The sequence below is a fragment of the Cryptomeria japonica genome, chromosome 8, assembly GCF_030272615.1.
Source record: "Cryptomeria japonica chromosome 8, Sugi_1.0, whole genome shotgun sequence".
NCBI classification, from domain to species: domain Eukaryota; kingdom Viridiplantae; phylum Streptophyta; class Pinopsida; order Cupressales; family Cupressaceae; genus Cryptomeria; species Cryptomeria japonica.
The window spans coordinates 445,988,737-446,012,192 of NC_081412.1; the positions used below are offsets into that span (position 1 = coordinate 445,988,737).

At 36.4% G+C, this 23,456-nt stretch overlaps 2 protein-coding genes across 3 annotated transcripts in view; one reads left to right on the forward strand and one right to left on the reverse strand.

The window, feature by feature from the left end:
* The window catches only part of LOC131052476 (NAD-dependent malic enzyme 59 kDa isoform, mitochondrial), an 85,009-nt gene that overhangs the window by 53,344 nt on the left and 8,209 nt on the right, over positions 1-23,456 (reverse strand). For both annotated transcript variants that reach the window (XM_057987130.2, XM_057987129.2), the window contains exons 2-4: positions 16,194-16,290; positions 4,729-4,847; positions 4,390-4,557 (exon numbers count right to left, since the gene is read on the reverse strand). In XM_057987130.2, the coding sequence (XP_057843113.1) occupies positions 4,390-4,557; positions 4,729-4,847; positions 16,194-16,290 (384 nt within the window). The remainder of the gene's footprint in view (positions 1-4,389; positions 4,558-4,728; positions 4,848-16,193; positions 16,291-23,456) is intronic.
* LOC131052502 (uncharacterized) lies at positions 18,134-19,076 on the forward strand. Its single transcript, XM_057987131.2, has 2 exons — positions 18,134-18,455; positions 18,556-19,076. Exons 1-2 carry the CDS (start codon positions 18,242-18,244, stop codon positions 18,729-18,731), a joined length of 390 nt encoding a protein of 129 aa, XP_057843114.1. The 5' UTR covers positions 18,134-18,241; the 3' UTR covers positions 18,732-19,076.

Here is a 23,456-nt window from a genome sequence, read left to right on the forward strand (position 1 = left end):
GCCATTCTCCACCTTGGATAGCCGAAAACATAAGCCAAACTTGACAGACATAGTGCACATAATCACAAAAACAACCAGAAATATCACCTGGTTCCAAGACAATTTGCTCACTGTTCTGAGGGTGACTCCATTGGTCTTTCATTTACAGATGTCATAAGCATTACTTTTTGCTGTGGATTCAACCTGGACTCTGTAAAATACCCTCAGACTTCCCTTGGTATGCTGCAGGGCACACCACAACAAACCTAGGTGAATTTGGCAGTGCCCTGTCTGCACCCACCTTAAACCACGTACAAATCAGACCCCTGATTGGGGGCCTATTCTGAGCAAACAGTAATATAATAAGAAAGGTAAACTATGTCTAATTCATTCTGTAAGGTGGTATAGGACACATGTTCAAGGCCGGATATTGTGGATTGACTTGGCTAAATAGATAATCAGAACTTGTACAAACAGTCAAGAAAGGCAATATGTATATAGAAAATCATTATATATTTTCCCTCATTACTATTTGATAGTCATTATTCTTTTCTATTCATTCCATGAATTCTTAGTCAAATATTCAAAGGCATTTTCTTTGTATGATGGCACCAGTATTTTACAATACAATCTCAACTGGCTATAGGATTTTATGCAGAGTAGCCGGAAACTCCTGTGTCCCTCCTTGGGCACGCATATCCCCGTATCCGTTCCCGTTTCCGAAATGGATACGTATGCGATACAGTCCAGATACACATTGAATACTGTACCCACACGTGCCTTAAAAACATTGATTTCCAACCATGCTAGATATTACGTGATCTGATTTTTTAAAAATTTGATGTAAATCTTCCTAAATTTAATTTTAAAAAACTTTATTCATGCAAATTAAAAAGAAAAAAATTGGTATAAACAAAACCTTCACCAAATGAGAAAGACAAATGAAATGTTTTTCTATTTCAGTCACCCATTTTTTGGGTTATTTTCCAATGCAACTCTACTTTTTTGCATATTGTAAAATATTAAATTAACTTATCATTATTTAAGTAGCAGTTATATGTCTATATTGCTTTTGAAGTAATGAAAATCACCTTGAATAACTTAGAAAATTGCATTAAATATGTGTATGTATTTTTTATGAATGACGTATCCAGCCATATCCATATTGGGGGTCTTAAAAAATGACCGTATCCGTATCCAATACCATATCCATCTTTGTATCCGTATCCATGTCCATGCAACTTTGATTTTATGCAAAAATTAGTCGGCATTGTCCAAAACAGAAGCAACTGTCTTCTTATTCTATCCCTGCTGTAATGAAATCTGCCTCTGTGACTGATGATCTCACTGTTCACAATAGGAAAATTGATAATAGCTTCCTTTTGACAAGCTCTGCCCAACTCCATGCCCATCTAGTGTGTAAAGCGAAGCCTCCACTGCCAGTGATCAAATGTGTCTCTAGGTTGAACAGAATGGTTAAAAATGAGAGTGCTAGACCGATTTAGAAGTGTTTGGTTGAGTAGCATCAGATGTTCCCAGGCTCCAGCATATATTAGAGTTGACAATCTTGAATAGGTAGATAACTTGGCACACAATATATAGTAATGGAGGAGTATTGGTCCAAGGGCTTGCAAGATCTCATGATGCAAGTTGCTAAAGTCAATTAAAAAGCAGAGTTATTATTTCTCCAAGCTGCAATAGCGCTGTTACAATAGGACGAGAAAACATGTGTCATTCATCTCCAAGCTCTTGAGTAGAGCAACATTGAGAACACTAAAAGCCCCATTGTTTCCAAAGGGGCCTTATTTGGTCATCTTTAGTGGTTTATTCCAAATAAGAGTTCCTTGCTTCCTTGTAATGAGAGGTCTCCTACATACATATTGATGAGAGGATTTGCAAAGCACTTTAAGGATCTCAAACCAATGTTTATGCTTTAGGGATCTCTCAACAATTTTCTTGCTTTGGTTTTTAAAAAGGGCAGCTGTTAGTATTCAGTTTACCTTTCTTTCATTTATACATAGAAGTAACTAATCTTGGACATTTTCCTACATCAAATGCAAAAGCAAGACATGATGACTTCTAAACCATTCTAGCAATTCGGGGCTGGTTCACATTGTCAAAGAGGCAACCAAATTACTACACAAGCGATATCAACTATGCATTTAAAACTAAATGTTTGGGAAAATAGCATCAATTCATAAATGGTGAACATCTGATAAAAAAAACATTAAATAAAGGGATGACCTAACCACATGAATACTAAGAAGTACGAACAAAGAAGTACTAGAAAATCATACCATGTCCCATTGTAAAATTTATACAGGTGCCACATTGCTATGGTTGCAATCCCATTTGTTTGTATGTAAAACAAACATAATAGAGAGGATGTAAATGTCTCCATTTGGTGATTTTTGGGAGTCATGCAAATATTAGAAGTTCCTGAATAAATTTGAAATTAAATATCTATCACCTTTTGGTTACCAAGATTCCTAAATGGGCAACGTGAGAGCATGTGGTGGATAAATATTACTTTATTTTTATGCATGTATCTCAATCACGCTTATTTATGTTGGCCCATACTGAATATTTCAAAATGATACTCTTAATCCTTACTACAGAAATATTTTTTACAATATATGGAATACATAATAGACCACACAATATCACGACGTGGAATATTTGATATCAATATTAATGTTGTGATGAACACAATCTCATTATAGACCACAGCAATAACAAGGAAATGCTACAGCTAATGGAAATGGCTGTAATGGCGACAATACATCCACTCAATACACGTTAAATTATCATGAATAATCTCCTGTGATCTAGATGCCACGATACTCTTTGAGGATGCGGCTGCAATATCTAGATAGGATTATCAATTGGCCTTCAGAAGAATCATGAAACAATCTTCTCAAAAGCTATGGGTTGCATGAGGCTGCATCTGCATAAACTCTGATAACAACATTTAAAATTCAGAATGATCCTACAATTTAATAATCAGAGATCCAAATCTCTTTATACAGGCAGCAATCATAATCAATGGGACTGCATACAATGTTTGAAATATAATAACTAGATTCAATGCTCCACAGCCTACAAGATATGTTCTTTATGAGAATATGCCAATACAATGCCAATTCAGAATTGGGCCTGCTCAAGTGGCCTCACAAACATTTCTTATTTGAATGTCCAACATACATTCAATCAAAAACCAACTTACAGGTGCAATCTGCCCACTTGGAATGTCTACAAACTTGCCACACAAGTGATCTCTAACTGAAATCACCCCAAAGTAACAGTAGGTTTTTGTCCCCCAATTCTGCTGGAAACCCACAGCATTTTTCTCCTCTGATCTCCTCAATCTCATTTCATCCTTGGGTTGCTTGTTAACACAAGGCTCAAACAATATGAAGAAACTGGTTCATAATTGCCCTTTCCCTTGATCCTTTGCCTTACTTGTATAAATACCTTGGCTCCTCTCTTTTCCCTCTAAAAGATGACTTTTCAATTCCTCATTTAGTCTATTTCATATTCTTGGCTAAAACAAATGATAACTCTCACTTTTAATATTAAAGTATCTCTAGGGGTTATAAAAGTCACTTCTCTTCTAATAATAACATTTAAGTTGTCCCCCTTTTATGTACCTTAAGGATTTAAACATTATTATGATTATTTTCTATTTTTTGATTTTATTCTAGGAGAAATACTTCAAGAATGAGCTTTTGGGTCCCTTTCTAGGCATGTTTGAAATGGGACATGACAAAAACCCCCTTCCAAAAGTTGCTTGCACTCAAGTATTGCAAATTCTAGGATCCATTTCATCATTGAGAACTCACAATTCCAAGGTTGCAATCTTTGTTTAGCTGTATGGCTTTTGTGAAAATCAATTCATGGATTGAACTGCAACATCCTCTCCCACCCTTTTTTAAAGTAAAAAAAATTTAACCGGTGCATACTTTAAAATGAGACAAAATGGTCACTTCCTTGCATGCTCACAATTTTATTGATAAATTAATTTGTATGGCATTTCAATAAGATTCATAGACAGCTTTACCTTGGTCCTTAATACAAACAAGATTATTCAAGATACATTTCAGCCAGTTCATATTGCAGAGAAAAGGAAGTGCATTTTCTTTAACACTACTTCAAAACATTTATAAATTGATAATTTAATTTGTATGGCATTTGAATAAGATTCGTGGACAGCTATACTTCAATCCTTAATGCAATCAAGATTATTTGAGATAAATTTCAGCCAGTTCATTTTGCAGAGAAAAGGAAGTGCATCTTCTTTAACACTACTTCAAATTATATATAAGATGAGCAATGGTAACTGCTGATTTATCCCTTACAAATACCAGTTTGTGGCTTTGAAGTAGGCAATGCCAAAACTATGTCGCATACCTGCTCAGCTGGCCAGTTGTAAATCATGGGCAACATTTCCCCTTTATCACTTGCAGAGAAATACATTCCACGTGGACGCCGGAACAAACCACTATAGTTCTGACAAACCAAGCCAACTGTTGGAGTATAGATTATTGGAGCAAACTCTTCAATGTGATCTATAAGAACCTGTCAAAATCCATTGCAAAAACCATATGTTATAAAGGTTATCTCACAATCTTGGTATGAAAACCACCACTAACAAGATTGTTAAGACCTCCTGGAGAGTATGAGTTGTAAAAGTGGAGTCAATGAATAGACTCTAGATCTTTTGCAGAACTGACCACTGGCCAAATTTACCTTGTAGTATAGTGTTTCATTTCTGTCATGTAATCTATTAAGAATTCGCCATTTTGCTAATGCAGTTGAATCAGCTGGTCCATCACGAGTGTTATGCTCCAAAGAGCGAAAAGAATCCACTGTAACCAACATCTTTATTAGTAAACAAGTAAGTAGTACTGCATTTAGTGCCACACAAGGATGTCTTTAACAGTTTGAAAAATTCCCTACAATCTTATTCTTATTTTTATCATCCTTGAATTGATGCATACTATATAACTCAACAATATAGGCCTGCACACCCACAAAATAGTAGCTTAAGGTATTATATAATGCCATATTTAATTTCAACCAACAACTCAGGAAACTACAATCAACCATACTAGACACTAATGAAAAAGTTGTTAATATATCTTTCTTGACTTATTAACAACAAAAAATAGTTTCAGATTAAAATTATCCTTGGTTCAAACCAGCACATATCCCTTATAGGCTGCAAGCTTGAAACTCAAAATGAAGATAGTCCTTTTTTAATTGTACACAGTAGGATGTGTTGACATTTTGTGTGGCACTAACATGCCAATTCCATATTTAAAAGTTGAAAACCATGCAAACAGACGAGATCAAAGCGGCAAAGTGTCAAAAACAAAGAACTTAAAAAAATGTGACTATAACCATTCACAATATATTAAAAAATTATTGACAGATGAAAAGATGTGAAAGAAAAAAATACATTACCTAGGTAATCAAAATACCTATATGCTATGTTTGCCAGTTTGGGTCCAGACTTGGATTCAAGGTCATCTATATATATATAGGCACCCATTAATCTTTATTGAAAGAGCATCTGGACAACAGACCTTTGTGACTAGCATCTAGGAAAGCTTTGTTTTCTCCTGCAATTTAAAATGCCAAAGCAGGAGTGCAATGGCCAGAGCCTTTTCGAAACAGCCGATTATGCTATGGCATGCTACTTGAGAATTGGAGGGAAAATTATTTGTGTGGCACTGAAACAACATTAAGATAAAGCAATGCTGCTTGTGGATTCACCCAGGGCATCGCCCAAAAAACTCAGGACATCCAAGATGTGCTTAGTGTGGACCCCCAAAGAACCCATTCCAACCGGGTACAAGGACCACAATGGGTGAAACCAATGACACGGCCTAAACACAAATTATAAAACAAGCACAACAAGACTACAAGTATAATCAGCCATGTAAGCAATGCCAGATGACCCCTCAATTAAGCAACTCATGAAGCTCAAAGCAGTAGACAATCAATGGAGACCAACACTCTCCTATGTCTGATTTGAGGAAGACCAAAGCAGTAGACCATGATAGGAGCCCAATGCTGTCCTACATCTGAACCAAGGAACAGAGAAGGACTAACTTCTATATCAAAATATACGTGAATTGAAATGAAGTACACAAACAATATGAACACTTAGAATTGCACAAAAAAAAGGAGCTCCAAACATGTTGGGATGATTTGAGGAGCTCCAAAAAAAGACTACAAGATATCAACGGCACAGGACTAGAATTTGCAATGGCACATGAAAGCATTAGTTAAGAAAAACAGAGATGTATCAAAATGTAAGAGCCCTACAGAGACAACAAGACACCAATCGGATGATCATAACACCTACTGACCATTTGAATCCTCAAAAAACACCAAATATGTTGAGATGTTGATAAATCAGTATGCCAAGACCTAAATAGACCAGCTTGACCATGTACATTGTTAACGCTCCAAAAGCATGATAGACTATTTTTTTTTAATCATATGTCTAGCTCAGATACTGTCCAAAATTGTACACAACAAAAAGATTGTTTAAATCTTTTTGTTGTGAAGAATCCCCATAAAGAGAAAAAAAGAAACATCGACGTCCATAAATGGATTAAGTAGGTCAGGGGTGCTCAGAAGTATAACCAATATTGATAGAAAAGAGGTAGGGTACAAAATCACAAATATAACAGTTACTGAATATAAGAATACAAAAGCATAAGCAAAGAAACAAAGCAAGAGTGTAATCCAAAAATGATTAAAACCTCAACCACAACATCTAAGCATATAACTAAGGTTGTTAAGGACACTCATGAAAAAATGAGGCATGTAGATAAGGCAGATCAAGACATGCCATCAGGGATGAAAAAAAGTGGATGTTGCGACCATTGGGTGGACAAACTCGTTTAGACATTGGGTGGACAAACTCGTTTAGAAGGCCAAAGGGAAGTAAGGGTAGCAATGACTGTTTATTGTGATCTTTTTGTCAAACACATGAATGAGATTCTCAAGGTAACTTACAAAATTATCGACTTGGTATTCCATAATTGTCATTCAAAGTCAGATCTTTATTTTATATATTGCTTTCTTTTAGGTGTCAAAACCTTTAGTGAGGGTTCTGTACACACACACAAACTATGACTTTAGTTTAATAAGCTAAATTTAAAACTTTAATGTCATTTAATTTTTTTAATTACTACATTGCTTGTATAGTTACAAATGTTAATTTGTCTTTAATTTACTGCATTACTTACATGGTTATAAATTTCGTCCTTGTAGATTTGTGGTATTCATTATTAACTAAGACTTTAGTTTAACAAGATTCAATTTAAGTTTATCTTTCAATTTACTAAGTTATTTACAAAATGTGGACAACGTTTTGAATATTAGGGGTGTGAGCACAATTGGACTACATTTGAGGCCATTCACACCAAGAAACACAACAGATTATCTGCAAAGCCTCTGAATAACCTTATTTTTTCGAGGTGCAACTTTTATTTGCATACCAAAAAGGTGGAGGGAGTGAGCACACATGAAGTCATTGACCCTGATGTGCTAGAACCGTATTCAGATTGGATCACTAATGACATGGAGCCCATAGTTTGCGGATGACATCACTAATCTTGAGGGAGAAGTGGCAAAATGGTCAACAAATATAGCAGAAAAGAGAGGACAGAAGGCAAGGTGTCACTTGGGCCTTTCATTGGATGTGGTTGCACTATATGCCTGAGGAAGATATTACTTCTCAATAAGAATCATTACTATCCAATTCGCAGGCACCAATTAATCCACTTATAAGTGTTATTCTAGAAGTAATTTGTCAAATTGTAATACGATATGTAATTTATAATCATATATAATGGCACTTTGATGTCTATTGTACTTCTTTTCTGATTTATCTATAAATGAATTAAAAAACACTTATCAGTCCCCTAATTTCAATTTTAAACCTATTTTTCATGTTCTAAAAAAATTTGAGTTTTGTCCAATCCTAATTTCGACCTTTTGTTAACTCTGAGTTTTTCACCTATGATCTAAAGGGTGCTTAGCGTCTATTATCATTACAAAGATCAACAAAGAAAGGTAATAAGCCTAATAACCCTAAAGGTCCCTTGTAAGATTTTATGCCTGAAAGTGACAACCTGTTGAAAGATTAAAGCCAAACATCATTGATCAAGATGGCAGAAGGTGGGTCAAGAACCATTTGAGCCTATAAAACAAATTTGATACTACCCCTTAAATATCGATGTAGCTAAGACAATTAATAAACTTCTCTTCAATCTACAACTCCTATAGGGAACAAAGATAACATTATGCTGATCTGTCTCATCTCATGGCTGATGGGAGTACACCCTCTACCAACAAAGCAGATTCCTTAAGCCATGTGACCAATTGTGCAAGACATGTATGTATTGTTGGTATGTTTCCTCTCTAAAAAACATATTTGTCACTTATTAGAGGGTAGAAAACATGACAATGCATACTAGGAGTATCTATAAAGATGTAGATGGGTGAAAGGAGCAAATAATTCTCAACATACAAAGTATGTCGACACTTGAGAAACCTAAGGAGGCAAACAATTCTAAAGAACAAAGGGTTGAATATGGTATCTACCCTAAAAAAAAGAATAAATCACCTAAAGATTCTCTTGAGCTAAAAAGGTCTACCAACACTATAGGTTGCTAAAAAGGGGCGAGAGAGAGAAAGCTAACAATTTCAACATATCAACTACATTGGTGTCTAGCAAGACCCAAAAAGATGACCAATCCCCAAAAATCAAAGGGTTAAATATGGGCATCTCTCATGACCTCAAGCTAAAACACTGAAGAATAAGAATTTATGAATGAAAGCAAGCCTAAAGATTCTCTCAAGCTAAAGGGGTTGGTCAGAAAACTCACCTGAAACAATGCCCTAAGGAATCATCCATTTAGAATGGATGATATGCCAAAGCATGATACGATAAACCCACTCAACATGTTTCTATTATTCTAATTTCTAACCACTAAAATTTAAGGCCAAAATCTCTAACCAATGAAGAACTATGGATCTAGTGACTACATTGAAGTAGCACATCTTTGAAGGTATATCCTAAACATGCATCTGAAAGGGTCGTAAAACAACAAGTCAGCCATACCCCTTACAAAGACATGATTGTGAGGGAGAGTTTACAGTTTACACTATGATATAACCCAAGAAACTATACACCAAAGTAGATCTATGATATTGTGATTTCTGATATCCTGGGCACATAGAGATGACAAATACCATGACCTTAGTATTACGAAGGTTCACTACTATATGGTGAAGTTCAAAGAAGTGAGCAAGATCATCAAGTTATCTTTGTAGTCAATGAGGAGAATGAGAGAAGACCACATAATCAACAAAAAGTGGTATGGCAATTAAAATATGGTGTGCCATAAAATAACTATCAACATAGGTATGTTATCAAAGAAAAACTTCAAGCTCCAAAAGAAAGTCAATAACAGACAGCAACCTTGCTTGACTACAATGGTGCTCTTAACAAAGTCAACATGACCATGAAAATCAAAATCTAAACAGTAACCATCTCATTGCCTCCTGAAGGTGGCAATGAAACAATCACAAATACCAACATCATGAAACTTGTGAAAAAACAAGTTCCTTAGGTATGAATCAGAAGCCTTCCTAAATTCTAAAAAACAAGAGGCTTTGGAAGACTATTGACAAGCCTCTTCGATAATAGCCCAAGGAGCGAAAATATGTTAACATAAACTCAACTATACACAATTATAAATGACATTGAAAATCTTTCAAACAATATATAAGAATCCCATGTTTCCCTAGGTTTCAAACTTTTTCTTGAACATTTGAAGACTTTATAACTTTTTCAACAAGAGATCAGAATACAAGTGAGCAACAGCTAGTCCAAAGTATGATTTTTTCATGGAAAAGAAAGAAGAAGCAGATTATTTTCATTTTTTGAGGCAAGGATATAGTAGAAGAATACAAGTACCAACGAAATCATTTTCACAATAGACTAAATTGGGAGACATGTGGAACAAAAAGGATAAAAGGAAGATGGAGAGCTTCTTCCCTACTTTAGAAATGTAGGAACACAAAACTATGGGATTGCAAAACCAAGAAAACCCTTTTTGGCTTGTTGTCACAGTAGGCGTCCTCTATGATTGTGAGGTTTGGGGGAGTAGCATGTCAAATCACAAGTGGAGACAATTATAAAGAATCCAAGAACATCTAATCACTAGTAGTCTTGGTCCCCTATGAGATCCTTTTTAACATGAATAAGCATTGATGGTCCAAAATGGTTGTTGAGGAGGAATTAAACAGTAAGAAGACATAGATAAAACAAAACAGCAAGTAGATGATCAAATGGGAGATTAATTTGCAAGAATGTCCTAACATGAATGAGGAAATGTGTGTTAGAAATCACGACTGCCATATGAACAAAACATATTGGCCAAAAAAAACACATTATGTCAAAGAGTTCAACCCCACATGGGAACATAATGAAAAAGTCTATCTAGAGGCTGCAATTCAAGGAAAGGCTAAGCTTTTAGTCGCACAATTGAGAACCGATTCACATCATCTTAGGTGTGAGACTGGTAGATGGACGGTTCCCAAGGAAGATTGGGAGAAAAAACTTGCATTTTCTGCAGCACAGGGGTGGTTGAAACTAAACAGCACTTCATCATATAGATTGCACAGCATATGAGGATATATGTATTTAGTATGAAAACAGTTTGAAGGTGGGTAGTATAAATGAGTTAGTTGAGGAAGCAAGGCTTCACAAAACGATCAGTTTCTTGATCAAAATTTGTAGCAAACGAGCCGATATTAAAAGGAACTCGATAATGTATTATGGATACAGCTCTTGATCCCTTAGATTGCTTGGTCATGTGGACGTCATTAAAATTATTTCATGTCATTTCAAGGGTATTTTTTATTTAGCTTTAGTATCTCCTTTAATCTTTGGTTCAATTTATCCCAAACCTGATCAAACAGTTCAATCCCAAAGAGTTCCATTACTGAATAATTTAACTTACATGGAAAAGCAATCCCCTTGTAAGCTTTGATAAGGAGTATCTCATACACCAAATTAGTGCATTACTAAAAACCAACTTTACCTTTAGCTTTATTATTCAAATTTATCCCCTCATAGAACAGTTCTAGACATGTTAGTTGCCCGTGGATGACTGTATTATAGTTTCTGAAATGTATCTAAAACATAAGGAACAAGCTAGGTAACTAAATGTAGGCTACTGACCCATATTTTTATAGTTCTCTTTCTTGTGGAGTCTCTAAAAGCCTATAGTTCACGTGTCACAAAATCCTTTGCAATCTAACAATTCTAAAGCATTAAATACACATCCTCAAAAGTTTATTGAGTTTAAATTTTAAAATATAAAATTTTGCTCATTACATAAACGAAAGGGTGTTTGAATCGATGCATGGAACAAATTCAAACAATTTTAGTCCAATAAACTAATAATTTGCAATATATTCAAAAGAGCAATGTAAATCAAATTAATCTTTTCATTTTTAATCTAGGCCAATGCTAATCGCTACAAATTTCTCTAATTTTGCTTGCAAACTACCAAGGGGTTGCAAATCCTTAAATATCTAATAAACATGCTAAATTTGCAAACTTCACTGAAAAGACATGATATCATTCAAATTATCTTCAACGACAAGGAGAGAACAATTCTTGTTATGATATTTATTTAGAAGGGATACTAATTATTTGAAATTTAAAAATAAATTTCCTTTAAAGAATAGCATACCTCAATATTAAAAAGAATTCATTGTTGAAAATAAATGCCCCTGATGAAAAAGATCTTAGAAATATCACAATTCTTATTTCCTTGAAGTCCCAAAGGGACCATGTCTTCTTGTGCTTAACATTACTTATAGACCTAATACCATTGCTGGTAGTCTCTAGAGATATAACTCTATGTTCAAAACAATTTTACCAATTTAAATCCTGGGTTGAAACTGAAAAAAGCCTTCAAGATATTAACTGTCATCACTTAACATCCAGTGTTCCAGGAGGATGTGTCCGCTTCCCTCTACACCCCATATTGAATGTTTCATACCGTTAAAACATGTATTTTCATGACTAATGACAAAATAACAATCAGATATTATCGTACCATTGTATTTGTCTGTCATTATTTCACTCAATTGTCAATTTTGATTTTTTAGTCATCAATGTTCATTGTTCAATGCCATAGATGTTAAATTTTATTTGAGTTTCAACTCTTTTGAATCTTAAATGATGATTATTAAATATAATTGAACAGAAAATATTTGCCTTCTCAAGAACAAGGAAAAATAGCTAATATCGAAGAAAAAAACATAATAACTGAAAGCAAAAAAATTCCATCTTCATATGGCACAATCCATTAAGTGATGAGATAAATTCTTTATTTTTCTCATGGTATACTACCAAACATTACATTCAAGATGCAAATAAAAAATTTAACTGGTAATTGTAAAATTTTCAAAATATAAAGAATATTTACTTCAGTTTACTTTATCTCGATGTTATGTTGCTGTAGACATGATTTTGCATACAGCATACCATACACATTGTTTAATGTACTTGGCACAACAAAGGGGTGCTATGTTTGTTTCACTCGATAAAGGAATAAGTACTGATTAACATGAATGTGTTTGTAAGGATATATTTAATGTTTCATTAAGAGTCAAGACTACTGGTCCTGCCACATAGAAGAGCTAGTTGTTGCCCATTGTCCAAGATCTATTTGCCTTCTCAAGATGACTTATTCATGAAATGTTTGGGCACATAGTGGGAAAGCTCTTCTGTGTTATTCTCAGAGGTGGTATTGTTCCATTTTCTGGAGAATACTTTTCTTGTATATGCTTTGTTCTATGAATAACGTTAGCATGTTTAATTAGTTCTATGTCTTGTGTATATATTTTCTGTTTAGGTTATGATTAACTGATCTACTATAGTTTCTGAATGCAATAACCAACGTGACAATTCACAACAAGTTAATGGTTTAAAGCCCAAGTATGCTTCAATATGCACATATGAAGAGAATGAACACAGAGAAGTTTGCAATTGATGCCAATGTTGCAGTCCCTTTCCTTTGAAAATGGGTATGCCTTTAATAATTAAAGAATATAATTTTGTGTCTTTAAATCATTTCTATTAATTGTGAAGGACATTCTCCACTATATTTAGTTTCTTCTATCCTTAACATTTATCATTGAGAATAATAGTCTGTTTCAAATGAAAATGCCTAGTTTCTAAACAACACGTGATTGAAAATTGAAATAACTGTTCTCATATTTTTATCTTAACTCAATTCTCAATTTCTTCTTCGATTTTGGGCACATTATTTGCTGAAAGAAGGATCCTGAGAGCTCTTTAACTTAATTGGAAATAAAGATGCATCTGCTACGATAAACAGAAAAATTATCACTTGCAGCACAAATATTATATTTTGCATTAATGAGTTCAAAATATCCATTAAGAAAACATAATATGGTATTGACAATAGGCCTTTGACCTTGAACTAATACATCCTACATAACTCTTCTGTAATTCACAGTGAATCATATTTACAAATACACACCTGTCATCCACAGGTGATTGTTACTCTGACACACTCCAGAATGATTGTCTTGTAAAAGTGCTGGCCCGTGAATTTATCCAGCAAACTTACATCTTGGTTTGCCATACCACCAACTGGCAGATCAAATTTCTTTCTTTTCTTTGTTTTACTTCTGTTTGGATTATTTATAGAATAGTTGAGCAGTAATTTAATTGATTTCCATTACATTTTAGCTTGCATCAGCTTCCTTTGATGATTTGAGAGGTTCAGGTATCGCTTCTTCATAGCAGAAGTCACTTCAAACAATTTTTGCATCTTATACAGAATATAGCTTGCAATCAAAGATCAGAATTTCAATTTATCAGTCGTTACATTTGCTACCAATAAGTTTGCCTATCAAGTGGTTGATGATAATTATTCTTCATCTTGCACAATATTTTGGTTTTGCTTGCTGTAAAAACTCGTCCTGTATACAGTACAAATAGAGGCAAATATTTTTCAGTTCCTTCAAACAGATTTAGGGCACAATTTGAATTCCAGTTGCTCAAAACAGATTTAGGGCATGAATCAAGGATTTCTCTATTTTTTAATTTTCCACTTTGCCTCCCACTTCGAGCTTCCATGTTCCTTCTTTCACCTTCACTTGTAATCCCTTATTTAGTGCTTACTGCTAGTTAGCTTCACCAATTTTTGCCATATTATATGGATTGATCCATGTTCCCAATAAGAATACATACATAAACACAACAAAGATGTATTATAATACATATGTACATTCTCACCTAGTTTCACATAATCACCTTAATACAGATAGGTCAAATATTCATATTCATGATGAGAAGAAATACATAGATGATATTTTTTTCTTGTTCTTTATCTTTTGTTAGGCTCTATTTCCACCTTCCGATATTGTCACTCATTTCAATGTTACTACTTCAATGATTGTGTCTTTAGGCAGTTTGTACTATCTAAGAGTGCGTACATCTAATTTGGAAGATATTTGTGGACTAGGAAGCAGGTCTTCCACTGGTCTAGGGCATTCCATTGATTTTAGCATGTTTCTTTGTCATTTCAAAATTATTACTAGGATTGTTTGTTGTTTGAAAAAATCACAGGCCTAGTCTAATCACACATTTGTTTGTTTTTTCCATTTCCTTGCTTGTTTAAAGATTTAGCATACACAATTAGCATTATTACCAGTCATTTCATTCATCATAGCACATATGCTTTGTTCACAGATTCTTTTGGTTTTATTCCTTGCTGTTTTTTGCTCAAACTTTACTTTCTTGTACTTCTATTTAATTTTAGAGCTGCTCTATTAACATGTGCTACTCTTCCTGCCTTCCTTCTTACCCTATCATTTCAAAATCTTTTCTTTAGTGGATTTTCCTGAGGTCATCTTGCTCTATCTTCATCCTCCTCCTTCTGGTCATTTTATGACCATATCTGATCAGAATCAATGTCTAAGAACCAGGCCAATCACTTGTGTCATGCAAACTGAACTTGTGCCTCAAATTAGAACTGTGTTGACTAGCATCTTCATCAAAAAGACATCTAGCCTATTCCTTCTTCTCGCATCCCTGATCCTCAATTCCAAGCTCTCAACAAACATCATCGGAGAGCCAAATAGTAATACAAAAAAGAGTCCTTAAGCTGCAGTAACCTCCAAATCAACAGAACCAACATAATCGACACAAACCCTAGTCTTGATTCCTTCTAAACCCCCTTTGCGGAGTTGAGTGTGAGGTTGACCACACAGTTTTCCTTGCATGCATCTCTTTATCTTCTATCGTGTATAATTATATAAAGATGCATGACTGAAGTTCCAAAATCAAACGAGCATAGTTTTACATCTCTTCTTTAAGATTTCCAGGATTGAGCACAATCATTATATGAAAAAAAAATTCCTTCTCCTCTGCACAACAGTTAGTTTAAGAGGAATGTATATATGTCGATGATAACTATTTCATGCTTTTGGCTGGCATACGATAATTGAGATAAAACTGATCTTTGTTAAGAATACATATATAAGAAAGACAGAAACATAGTAGATAAGCATCAATACAGAACAAAAACTTGAATCCCCATATTGATATAATGAAGGAAAATGGTGTATAAGGGAAGGAGCATTGGTTTGGATGTCCAGTCTGCAGCTTAGTAGCCACAACTGCCTCTGAGCTGCTGCTATACTGGCTTTCAAAGAGCCTAAGCAAAGTGCAATTCAATCTTAGGTTAATTGCATTCAGCTAGTACAGATATCATGCATAAAGCCACTATGGTGCTCTAAGATAAATGCCCTCGTAAAGGTATTTACTATGTTTCTTCAATTTTGTTCAGTTTTGAAAGATGTAGGAATGGGTAGAATACGAATGGTTGGCTGTAGCAGCCAAAGGCGGAGTTGGGTTGGATATTTCCTCACTAAAATATGTAACAGCCCCTCTGTGTGTTTGAATGGGATTAGGGGAAGTAATGAATCTGTTTTCCATGGTACTGCTCCGAATCAAACTACACAAGGTACTTATCACCTGCTTTTGTAATTTTTGTTGATATGAATGTAAAAAATATTTCAAAAAAGGAACAATAAGTAATAGAGAAGTAGAGATAGACTTTCCCAGAAGTGCTTACTGAAGCGATGGCATTGCTGCTCAAACGAAATGATACGAGGTGGAAGAAGACCACGAAGTCCAAGCCTGTCCCTTTCTGTCAATGGAAAAGCAGTCTCCTGCCATCAATAAGAGGGGATAAACATTAGATAATATTCTATGATAAATTTAGGGAAAAAGTGGAGATAAATCAACTCAAAACAAAAGTCCTTATAATTTTCTTTCTGAAATACAAATTAAAACGATTCACTTTGGCATAGTTATATTTTGCAAAAACATATAATAGATAGACTGGAATTCAGTCCTTCACCGACAACATGCTAACCTAAATTAGCAATCTCATTAGTCTCCACCTCTGATTATTATATTTGTTTCAGCAACATGCTAGTCATACAAAATGCCTTGAGAACAGGAACATAAAATGCTCCACCAAATAGATATTACGGCTTAGCATATAACCATCTACAACTAAATTAGGATCAGAGAAACGAAAATTGCCATAAATCACCCAAACTCGGCGAGTCCGAGTCCGAGTCACCCCCCACGAGTCCAGCAAACTCAGACTCGGACTCGGCCGAGTCCAAGTCCAGGGGCAAACTCGCCCAACTCGGCGAGTCCTGTCGTGTAGACTCGGTTGCGTTGGAAATGAAAAAAGGCAACAAAAAAACAAATTTTTAAAAGTTTTCTTAAGTTGTTGTTTTTTTTGCTTTATTATCCTATGCCCCTAAAAGTGAACTTCATTTCATTCATTTGGCAAAATATAAGGAGAAAAGTGAGTTGTGAAGAAAAACAAGGTTTCATTGAAGAAAAACCAGCAAGGAGGAAGCTCAAGATTTCATCCATTCATCACATTGGGGCTGCATTATACTTTAATTTGGTGCATCAAGAGTTGGAAAGGAAGAGTTTGCAGCTCATTTCAAGCTTGTTGTAAGAGGTAAGATTGAGTTTTTGAGCTTTTTTTGTTTCTTGTATGCAAAAATTTCATTTTCTATTCATTTCTTTTGAAAGTTTTACATTTTTTTCTAAAATCTTTTGTATGTTACTATGTAGGGTTGTATGTAGGGTTTGTAAATTTTTATTTTTTTAAAGTAGGGTTTGAAATTTTGATCAAACCCTACATTTTTTTTTTTTTTAAATTTACAAACCCTACCTTAGATTTTTTGAAAAAAATGTACAATGAGAATGAATTCACAACAAAGAATGAATGTATTACAATGAGAATGAATTCACAACAACGAATGAATGTATTAATTTTTTTTGTATTTATAATGTCTTGTGACTCTTATTGCAGCAACCTTCACTTTCTTATTTGCCTCAAGTTTCACAAAACTATCATACAATGTCTTCTTCTAGACCCCCAATTAGAAAGGACCCGACCTGGAAATTTGATGAGGATTTTCCAGGGCAAAAAGAGGGGCAGACAAAGTGATTTTTTTTCAAAACAATATTCCATGGAGGCACATATAGATTGAAATACCATATTGCTGGTGTGCGTGGGCATGATGCCGACCAATGCATTGAAGCAACGACTGAGGCCATACGCGAGTGCTATGTAATGGTTGAAGCAATTGAAAACAAAAAGAAGCAAAAGGATGATCTCGCAGCCATTGGAAGTGGGACAGCTTTAGGTTGTGTTGGAGGGCCCTCTTCCATGCCTCCATATCGTCCCACTCACCATGCTACTGCTGGTGCTAGTGCTTCTACTTCTGCAGGTGCCACTACTCATGTTCCTAGCACTGCCAATGGTAGTGGGAGTGTTAGCATTGGACCTAGAATTCGTAAATCTAGGTTGCAAACCTTCTTTGCGCCTTGCTCTACTCCTGGGTCCCTACAGTCGCTTGAGAGCATGGGTTGGAACAAGGAGGTCCATGATGCCGCTAAAATGGCAGTTGGTAGGTTTTGGGTCTACGGCAATGTTCCATTCTTTACAGCCACGTGAATGTTTTATGTTTGATTGTTTTTATTTTTATTATTTGTTCTTCGTTTTATTTTTTCCCGTACATACTACATAGTGCATACTTAACTTATCTCATTTAATTTATTTGTGACGGGTCTCCTTATTGGCAAGAAATGGTTGATGCCCTTACCATATGTAGGGAAGGGTTCAAAGCCCCTTTTGAGTCTGATTTGAGGGGACCCATTTTGACTCAATTGGTAAATGATGTGAAGAAGGAATTAGGTGAACAACGCCAGATATGGAGCACTAAAGGTTGCACAATCATGACTGATGATTGGACGGATAGGAGATATAGAACTCTCCTTAATTTTCTTGTTTCTTCCGCAGGTGATAGATTAATTTTAGTTTCATTTAGTCATTAATTTTTTATTTTTCATTTAATGATTTATTGAATGATCATTGATCTTGCTTTATTTTTTTATTTCAGGGGGCACCGTTTTCATCAAGTCCATTGATGCCTCCACCCATTGCAAGAATGCCACCTACCTATGTGAGCAGATAGAGGAGGTGATTGATGAGGTGGGTGAGGAGAACGTGGTACAGGTGGTGACCGACAATGCAGCAAATTATGTTGCTGCAGGTAAACTTTTGATTACAAACTAATTTTGTTTGCAAATTAATTACTATTTTGTAACTTCATTAATTACAATGCAACAAATTATGTTGTTGTAGGTAGACTATTGATGGAGAGGCACACATCTATAGTTTGGACTCCATGTGCCACCCATTGCATTGACCTCATGTTGGAGGACATTGGAAAACTCCCATGGGTCAAGAGATGTGTAGAAAGGGTGAGAAATGTGTGCAAATTTGTATATAATCATTCATGGGTGTTGGCTCTTATGAGACAATACACAAAGCAGAAGGAATTAGCTCGTCCAAGAATCATAAGATTTGCCACAAACTTCATCACATTGCAGTCCCTGCTTCGCTGTAAGTCAGCCTTGAGACGTATGATTGTTGGTGAAGAGTGTTCTTCCTCATCCTATGCTGCCACCCCTACAGGGAAAGATATGGCAGACTGCATTGTTTATGAGCAAGACTTTTGGATCCCTTGTGATGAGATAGTGAAGGTAAATTTTTTATAAATTCTACAATTTAACTTTTTGTTTTATAACTTATTCATCATATTCTCTTATTTGCTCATTTTTCTAAATTACACAATATTTTCAATTTTGCAATTTGTTAAGCCCTTGGTGGTTCTGTTGCGAGTTGCAGATGGAGAAAAGCCCACAATGGGCTACATATATGAGGGCATGGATAGGGTGAAGGAGGGCATCAAATCCGTCTATGGAGGAGATGAGAGCAAGTATGGTCCCATTTGGGAGATCATTGATAGGAGATGGCATCATCAGCTTCATAGGCCCTTCCATGCAGCAGCCTATTATCTAAATCCGCCATTCCATTTTAGCCCTACTTTCAAGGCTGATGTGGAGGTCCTTAATGGGCTATACTCAATCATGAAGAAGATGGTACCTATTGGTTCTACTCAGACAGAGCTTATTAGAGAGCTACAGTTGTTCTCAAATGCACAAGGGGAGAACTTCTCTCATCCTATCGCCAAAGAAAGTAGGGCAACTATGATGCCAGGTAAAAATAAATTGTAAGGCGTAATTTTAGTTTTATTGTATATTGTTAAATGAGTTTATGAGTGAGACTGATTTTATTTATTTTTCTCATTTCAAACACAGATAATTGGTGGATCTTTTTTGGCCCAATGACACCAAATCTTCAGAAGTTGGTAATTCACATCTTGAGCCAACCATGCAGCACATCTGGTTGTGAGCGCAATTGGAGTATGTTTGAGCACATACACTCCAAGAGGCACAATAGATTATCCATGGAGAAGATGAATGATCTCGTCTTTGTTCACTACAACCTCCACCTGAGAATGAGAAAGAATGCATTAGCTGACATCTCTCCTATCATTCTAGATGAGGTTGATCCTGATGCAGAGTGGGCCACTGAGACAGATCCTGCAGCTATCTTTAGTGATGATGACACTAATTGGATCGACCCGGTAGATATAGAGGCACCTATGGAAAGAGGGAGGTGATCCCCGCTACTGAGTAGGGCGGTACTTCAGCAACCCTCTCTTTGCGCTGGTTCCCGGTACTTCAGCGATACGGTATGGACCCTTTCTCTCTCTTCTATTGGGGTTGGACAATGATTAACCTTCCTCTCCTTATTGATGAAAAGTAGCTGCCAGCCAAATAAAAGCACTCACTGTTAAGCCTTTGGGATGTGTCCTTATTGTCTTCTAAATTGGGGGGTATCGATCGAGGCCCTCCACCCCCTACTTATAAGACTATTCTCCGATGAAGAGCTTCCGCAAGACCTTTGAATGGAATGGTCCTCACCCCTACAGAAAAAAGGTGAGCAGGCATTAGAAGGAAGGTTGGGGCATAGTCGGGTCAGAAAAAGGGCACAGCAGTTCAAGATAGGTTTGGGTGGAAAAGCAGTGGATTCGGTTGATCCAGTCGAGCCAGTTTATGAAGCCAGTAAGCTCGTTGATCCACCAAAAACTACAGGAGCGAATCGAGAGCTTGTTCCGGCATCTAAGCCAGTTGGAGAGCCATAGCCTGTAGTCGACCGAATTGATCCCATTGAAGAATCAAAAGCAGAGACACCAACAATAAATACAAAGGCAGAGGCTGTTGATGAATCAATTAATCCATACGCAGCTCCCATTTCACATTCAATGTGCTTACTTATTCCAATTGAACCGAGTAAACCATGTTCTTAAACTCGCAGTATCAGGAGCACAGCCCGTTACAGATCCATATGTTCCCTGTCATCTCTTTTTTCGCTGGGGGACCTAGGGAAACCAATAGAGAACTCTCATAGATCGTATGATGGCCACCTACTATATATATATCATGAAGGGGGCGGGATGGTAAATTCTCCTCTGATAACCTAGCCTATAAAGGGCCTCCCATTACAGTATGCTATAGAATGGGTTGTTGCTCTTAGTTGGGAGGTCAATCCAGAATGCTGGCAAAGGCCACGAATTGGAGGACATGCGTGAGTATCTTAGATCCATGTGAAGAGGTGTGTGAGCAGCCCAGTCGTGAGGAGCTGTAGCGTTTCTATTGTCTAGTTTATCCCACAGATTCGGCTTCTATGACCTTCAGCTTTCCCAAGCAGCCAATGAGGGATGCCATCGATAATATGAATGGCAAGGTGCTTGATGGCAGGAACATCGCTACAATGGTGCCTGTGATGTCCCCTTCTAGCTAGAGACATCACTCTAGCTTGTGATTAGCCTATCAAAAACCCTCGTAGGCTAGTAGGATTGGATAGAGGGTCACCTTGGCGTGGAGATCTTCCGGGGACAGAGCAGAGTACACTTCTAGGTTGCCAGAGTTTGTTTATGATGAGTTTTGCTTTGAGTTTGGCTTGGCCAGGCTATTTTTAGCAGTTGGAGATGGACCCCTGCTATTTTTAGCAGACATCACGGTCAGATGGGTGGTCAACTGGTGAGCTCCAGTTTCAGACGGCATAGCTAAATTCAAAATATTCATGGAGTTAGACAAGTTTGAATAACTTAGCATTTATTATTAAGTGATTTAATAATAAAGTTATAAAGTGACTTTATATTATAATCACTTAACTTGAGGGTCAACTCATCATTAGACGGGCCATGTTTTTAATTAAATTATCTGAGCCAGACTATTGAAATATTAAAATTAAATGCCCATTTAATGATTAAAATCGTTTTGACACCCAAAGTGAAATTAAATGAAACTACAAGCAAAATTGTAATTAAGAGGATTTGGGTACGATTTGCAAAAAGGATATATAGCGTTGAGTTTGGAAAGAAGGGGAGGATTGCTATTTTTTATTTTGGCATTTGTGAAATTGAAAGAGTTTTGCTCTGGAGACTAGGGTTTTCAGCCACCATTGGAGGACGTAGTTGCTTCAATGTTCACCATCTGAGCTGATGAAATATTCAGTGATATTTGGTTTCGGGAAGACTTCATTCAGAGGTCTTATTTGCATCTAATTGCGCAGAATTGAAGAATAAATTCATGAGAAATTATTGCAGATTTATAGAAGAAATTTTTGTGATTAACAAGTACGGTACGGATTGCTACAGTACCACCGTACGGACTGCTGCAATGCCGCGTGAACAGTGTCGCCGTACGGGCTGCTATAGTACCGCGTGAACAGTAAAAAATTTAAAAATTAAAATTTGAAGTTTGCAGATTTTTCATCTACTGGGACAGCAAAAATCAGGTTTTTATCTTACATTGTAATGAATTTGTTTTTCAGGCATATTGGCCATAAAACAGAACAAACATTCCCTTGATAGTCTCGTAAATTAATTCCAGTAGTAATATTATTGTTTCAGTATTATTTTAAGCATAGGAGTTTATTTCAGTATTGTATCATTGCTCATTATTACCAAAAAAACACAAAAAAAATCCATAAACATTCAAAAACCAAAACAAATTCAAATCTACTGCATTCAAAAGAAACAATCAGCAGAGGAGAGCCAAGTTGGGTTCTTACAGTGCCGTAGCAGTGGATCGAATAGGAGTTGTTAGAAAGTCCAAGTTTGAGTAGTGCCATAGCCACCTACTGGGCGATCCCCCCAGGCAAAATACTACTCGTCTCTGATCTATAGAATTGTAGGGATATCACATCCCCTTTGGTACTAGGTCATAGTATACACTACACATGCCCACCCCCAACTATCCCCGTGCAGAATTCTAGTGGGGGGCGTTATAGTGCAGTGCGTTATAGTGGGGTGCCCTCCCAACTTATTCATTCTAAGTTTTCACTCATAGTACTACATACCAAAGTGCTGCTGATCAGCATGAAAAGTGCTGCTGCATGCTGCTGATCAGCACCAAACTGCCTCTTCAATTCTATGGCCCTACTATTTAAAGGGGTAGCGATGATTCCTCTTCTCGATTCTATATGTAACATGGGTGGGAACTATAGGCGTAGGTTGGGTTCATCAGCAGGGTGGCCCAGTCAAGCCTTCTATTGTTGGCGAGGGAGGCATGTGTAGTATAGAATCACCCCTACCCGCCCCCCCTTCATATTATTGTAGGGGCAACGGCACGGCACTTTCCACCTTCTGGTAGGTGCAAGTGTAGGTGCAAGTGCAAGTGTAGGTGGTAAGGTTAGGTAAGGTAGGTGGTAAGGGTAGGTAAGGTTGGGTAGGGAAGAGTATTGTTTAGGCAGGCAAGATCAGTTCAAAGAGAAGGGAGTAACACGAGTGGGGTAGTTTAGGTTGGGTAGGGAAGAGTATTGCTAGGGCAAGAGTGAAAAGAGAAGGGAGTAGCTGCGCATATCTGCCTTTCCTTGCTTCCCTCC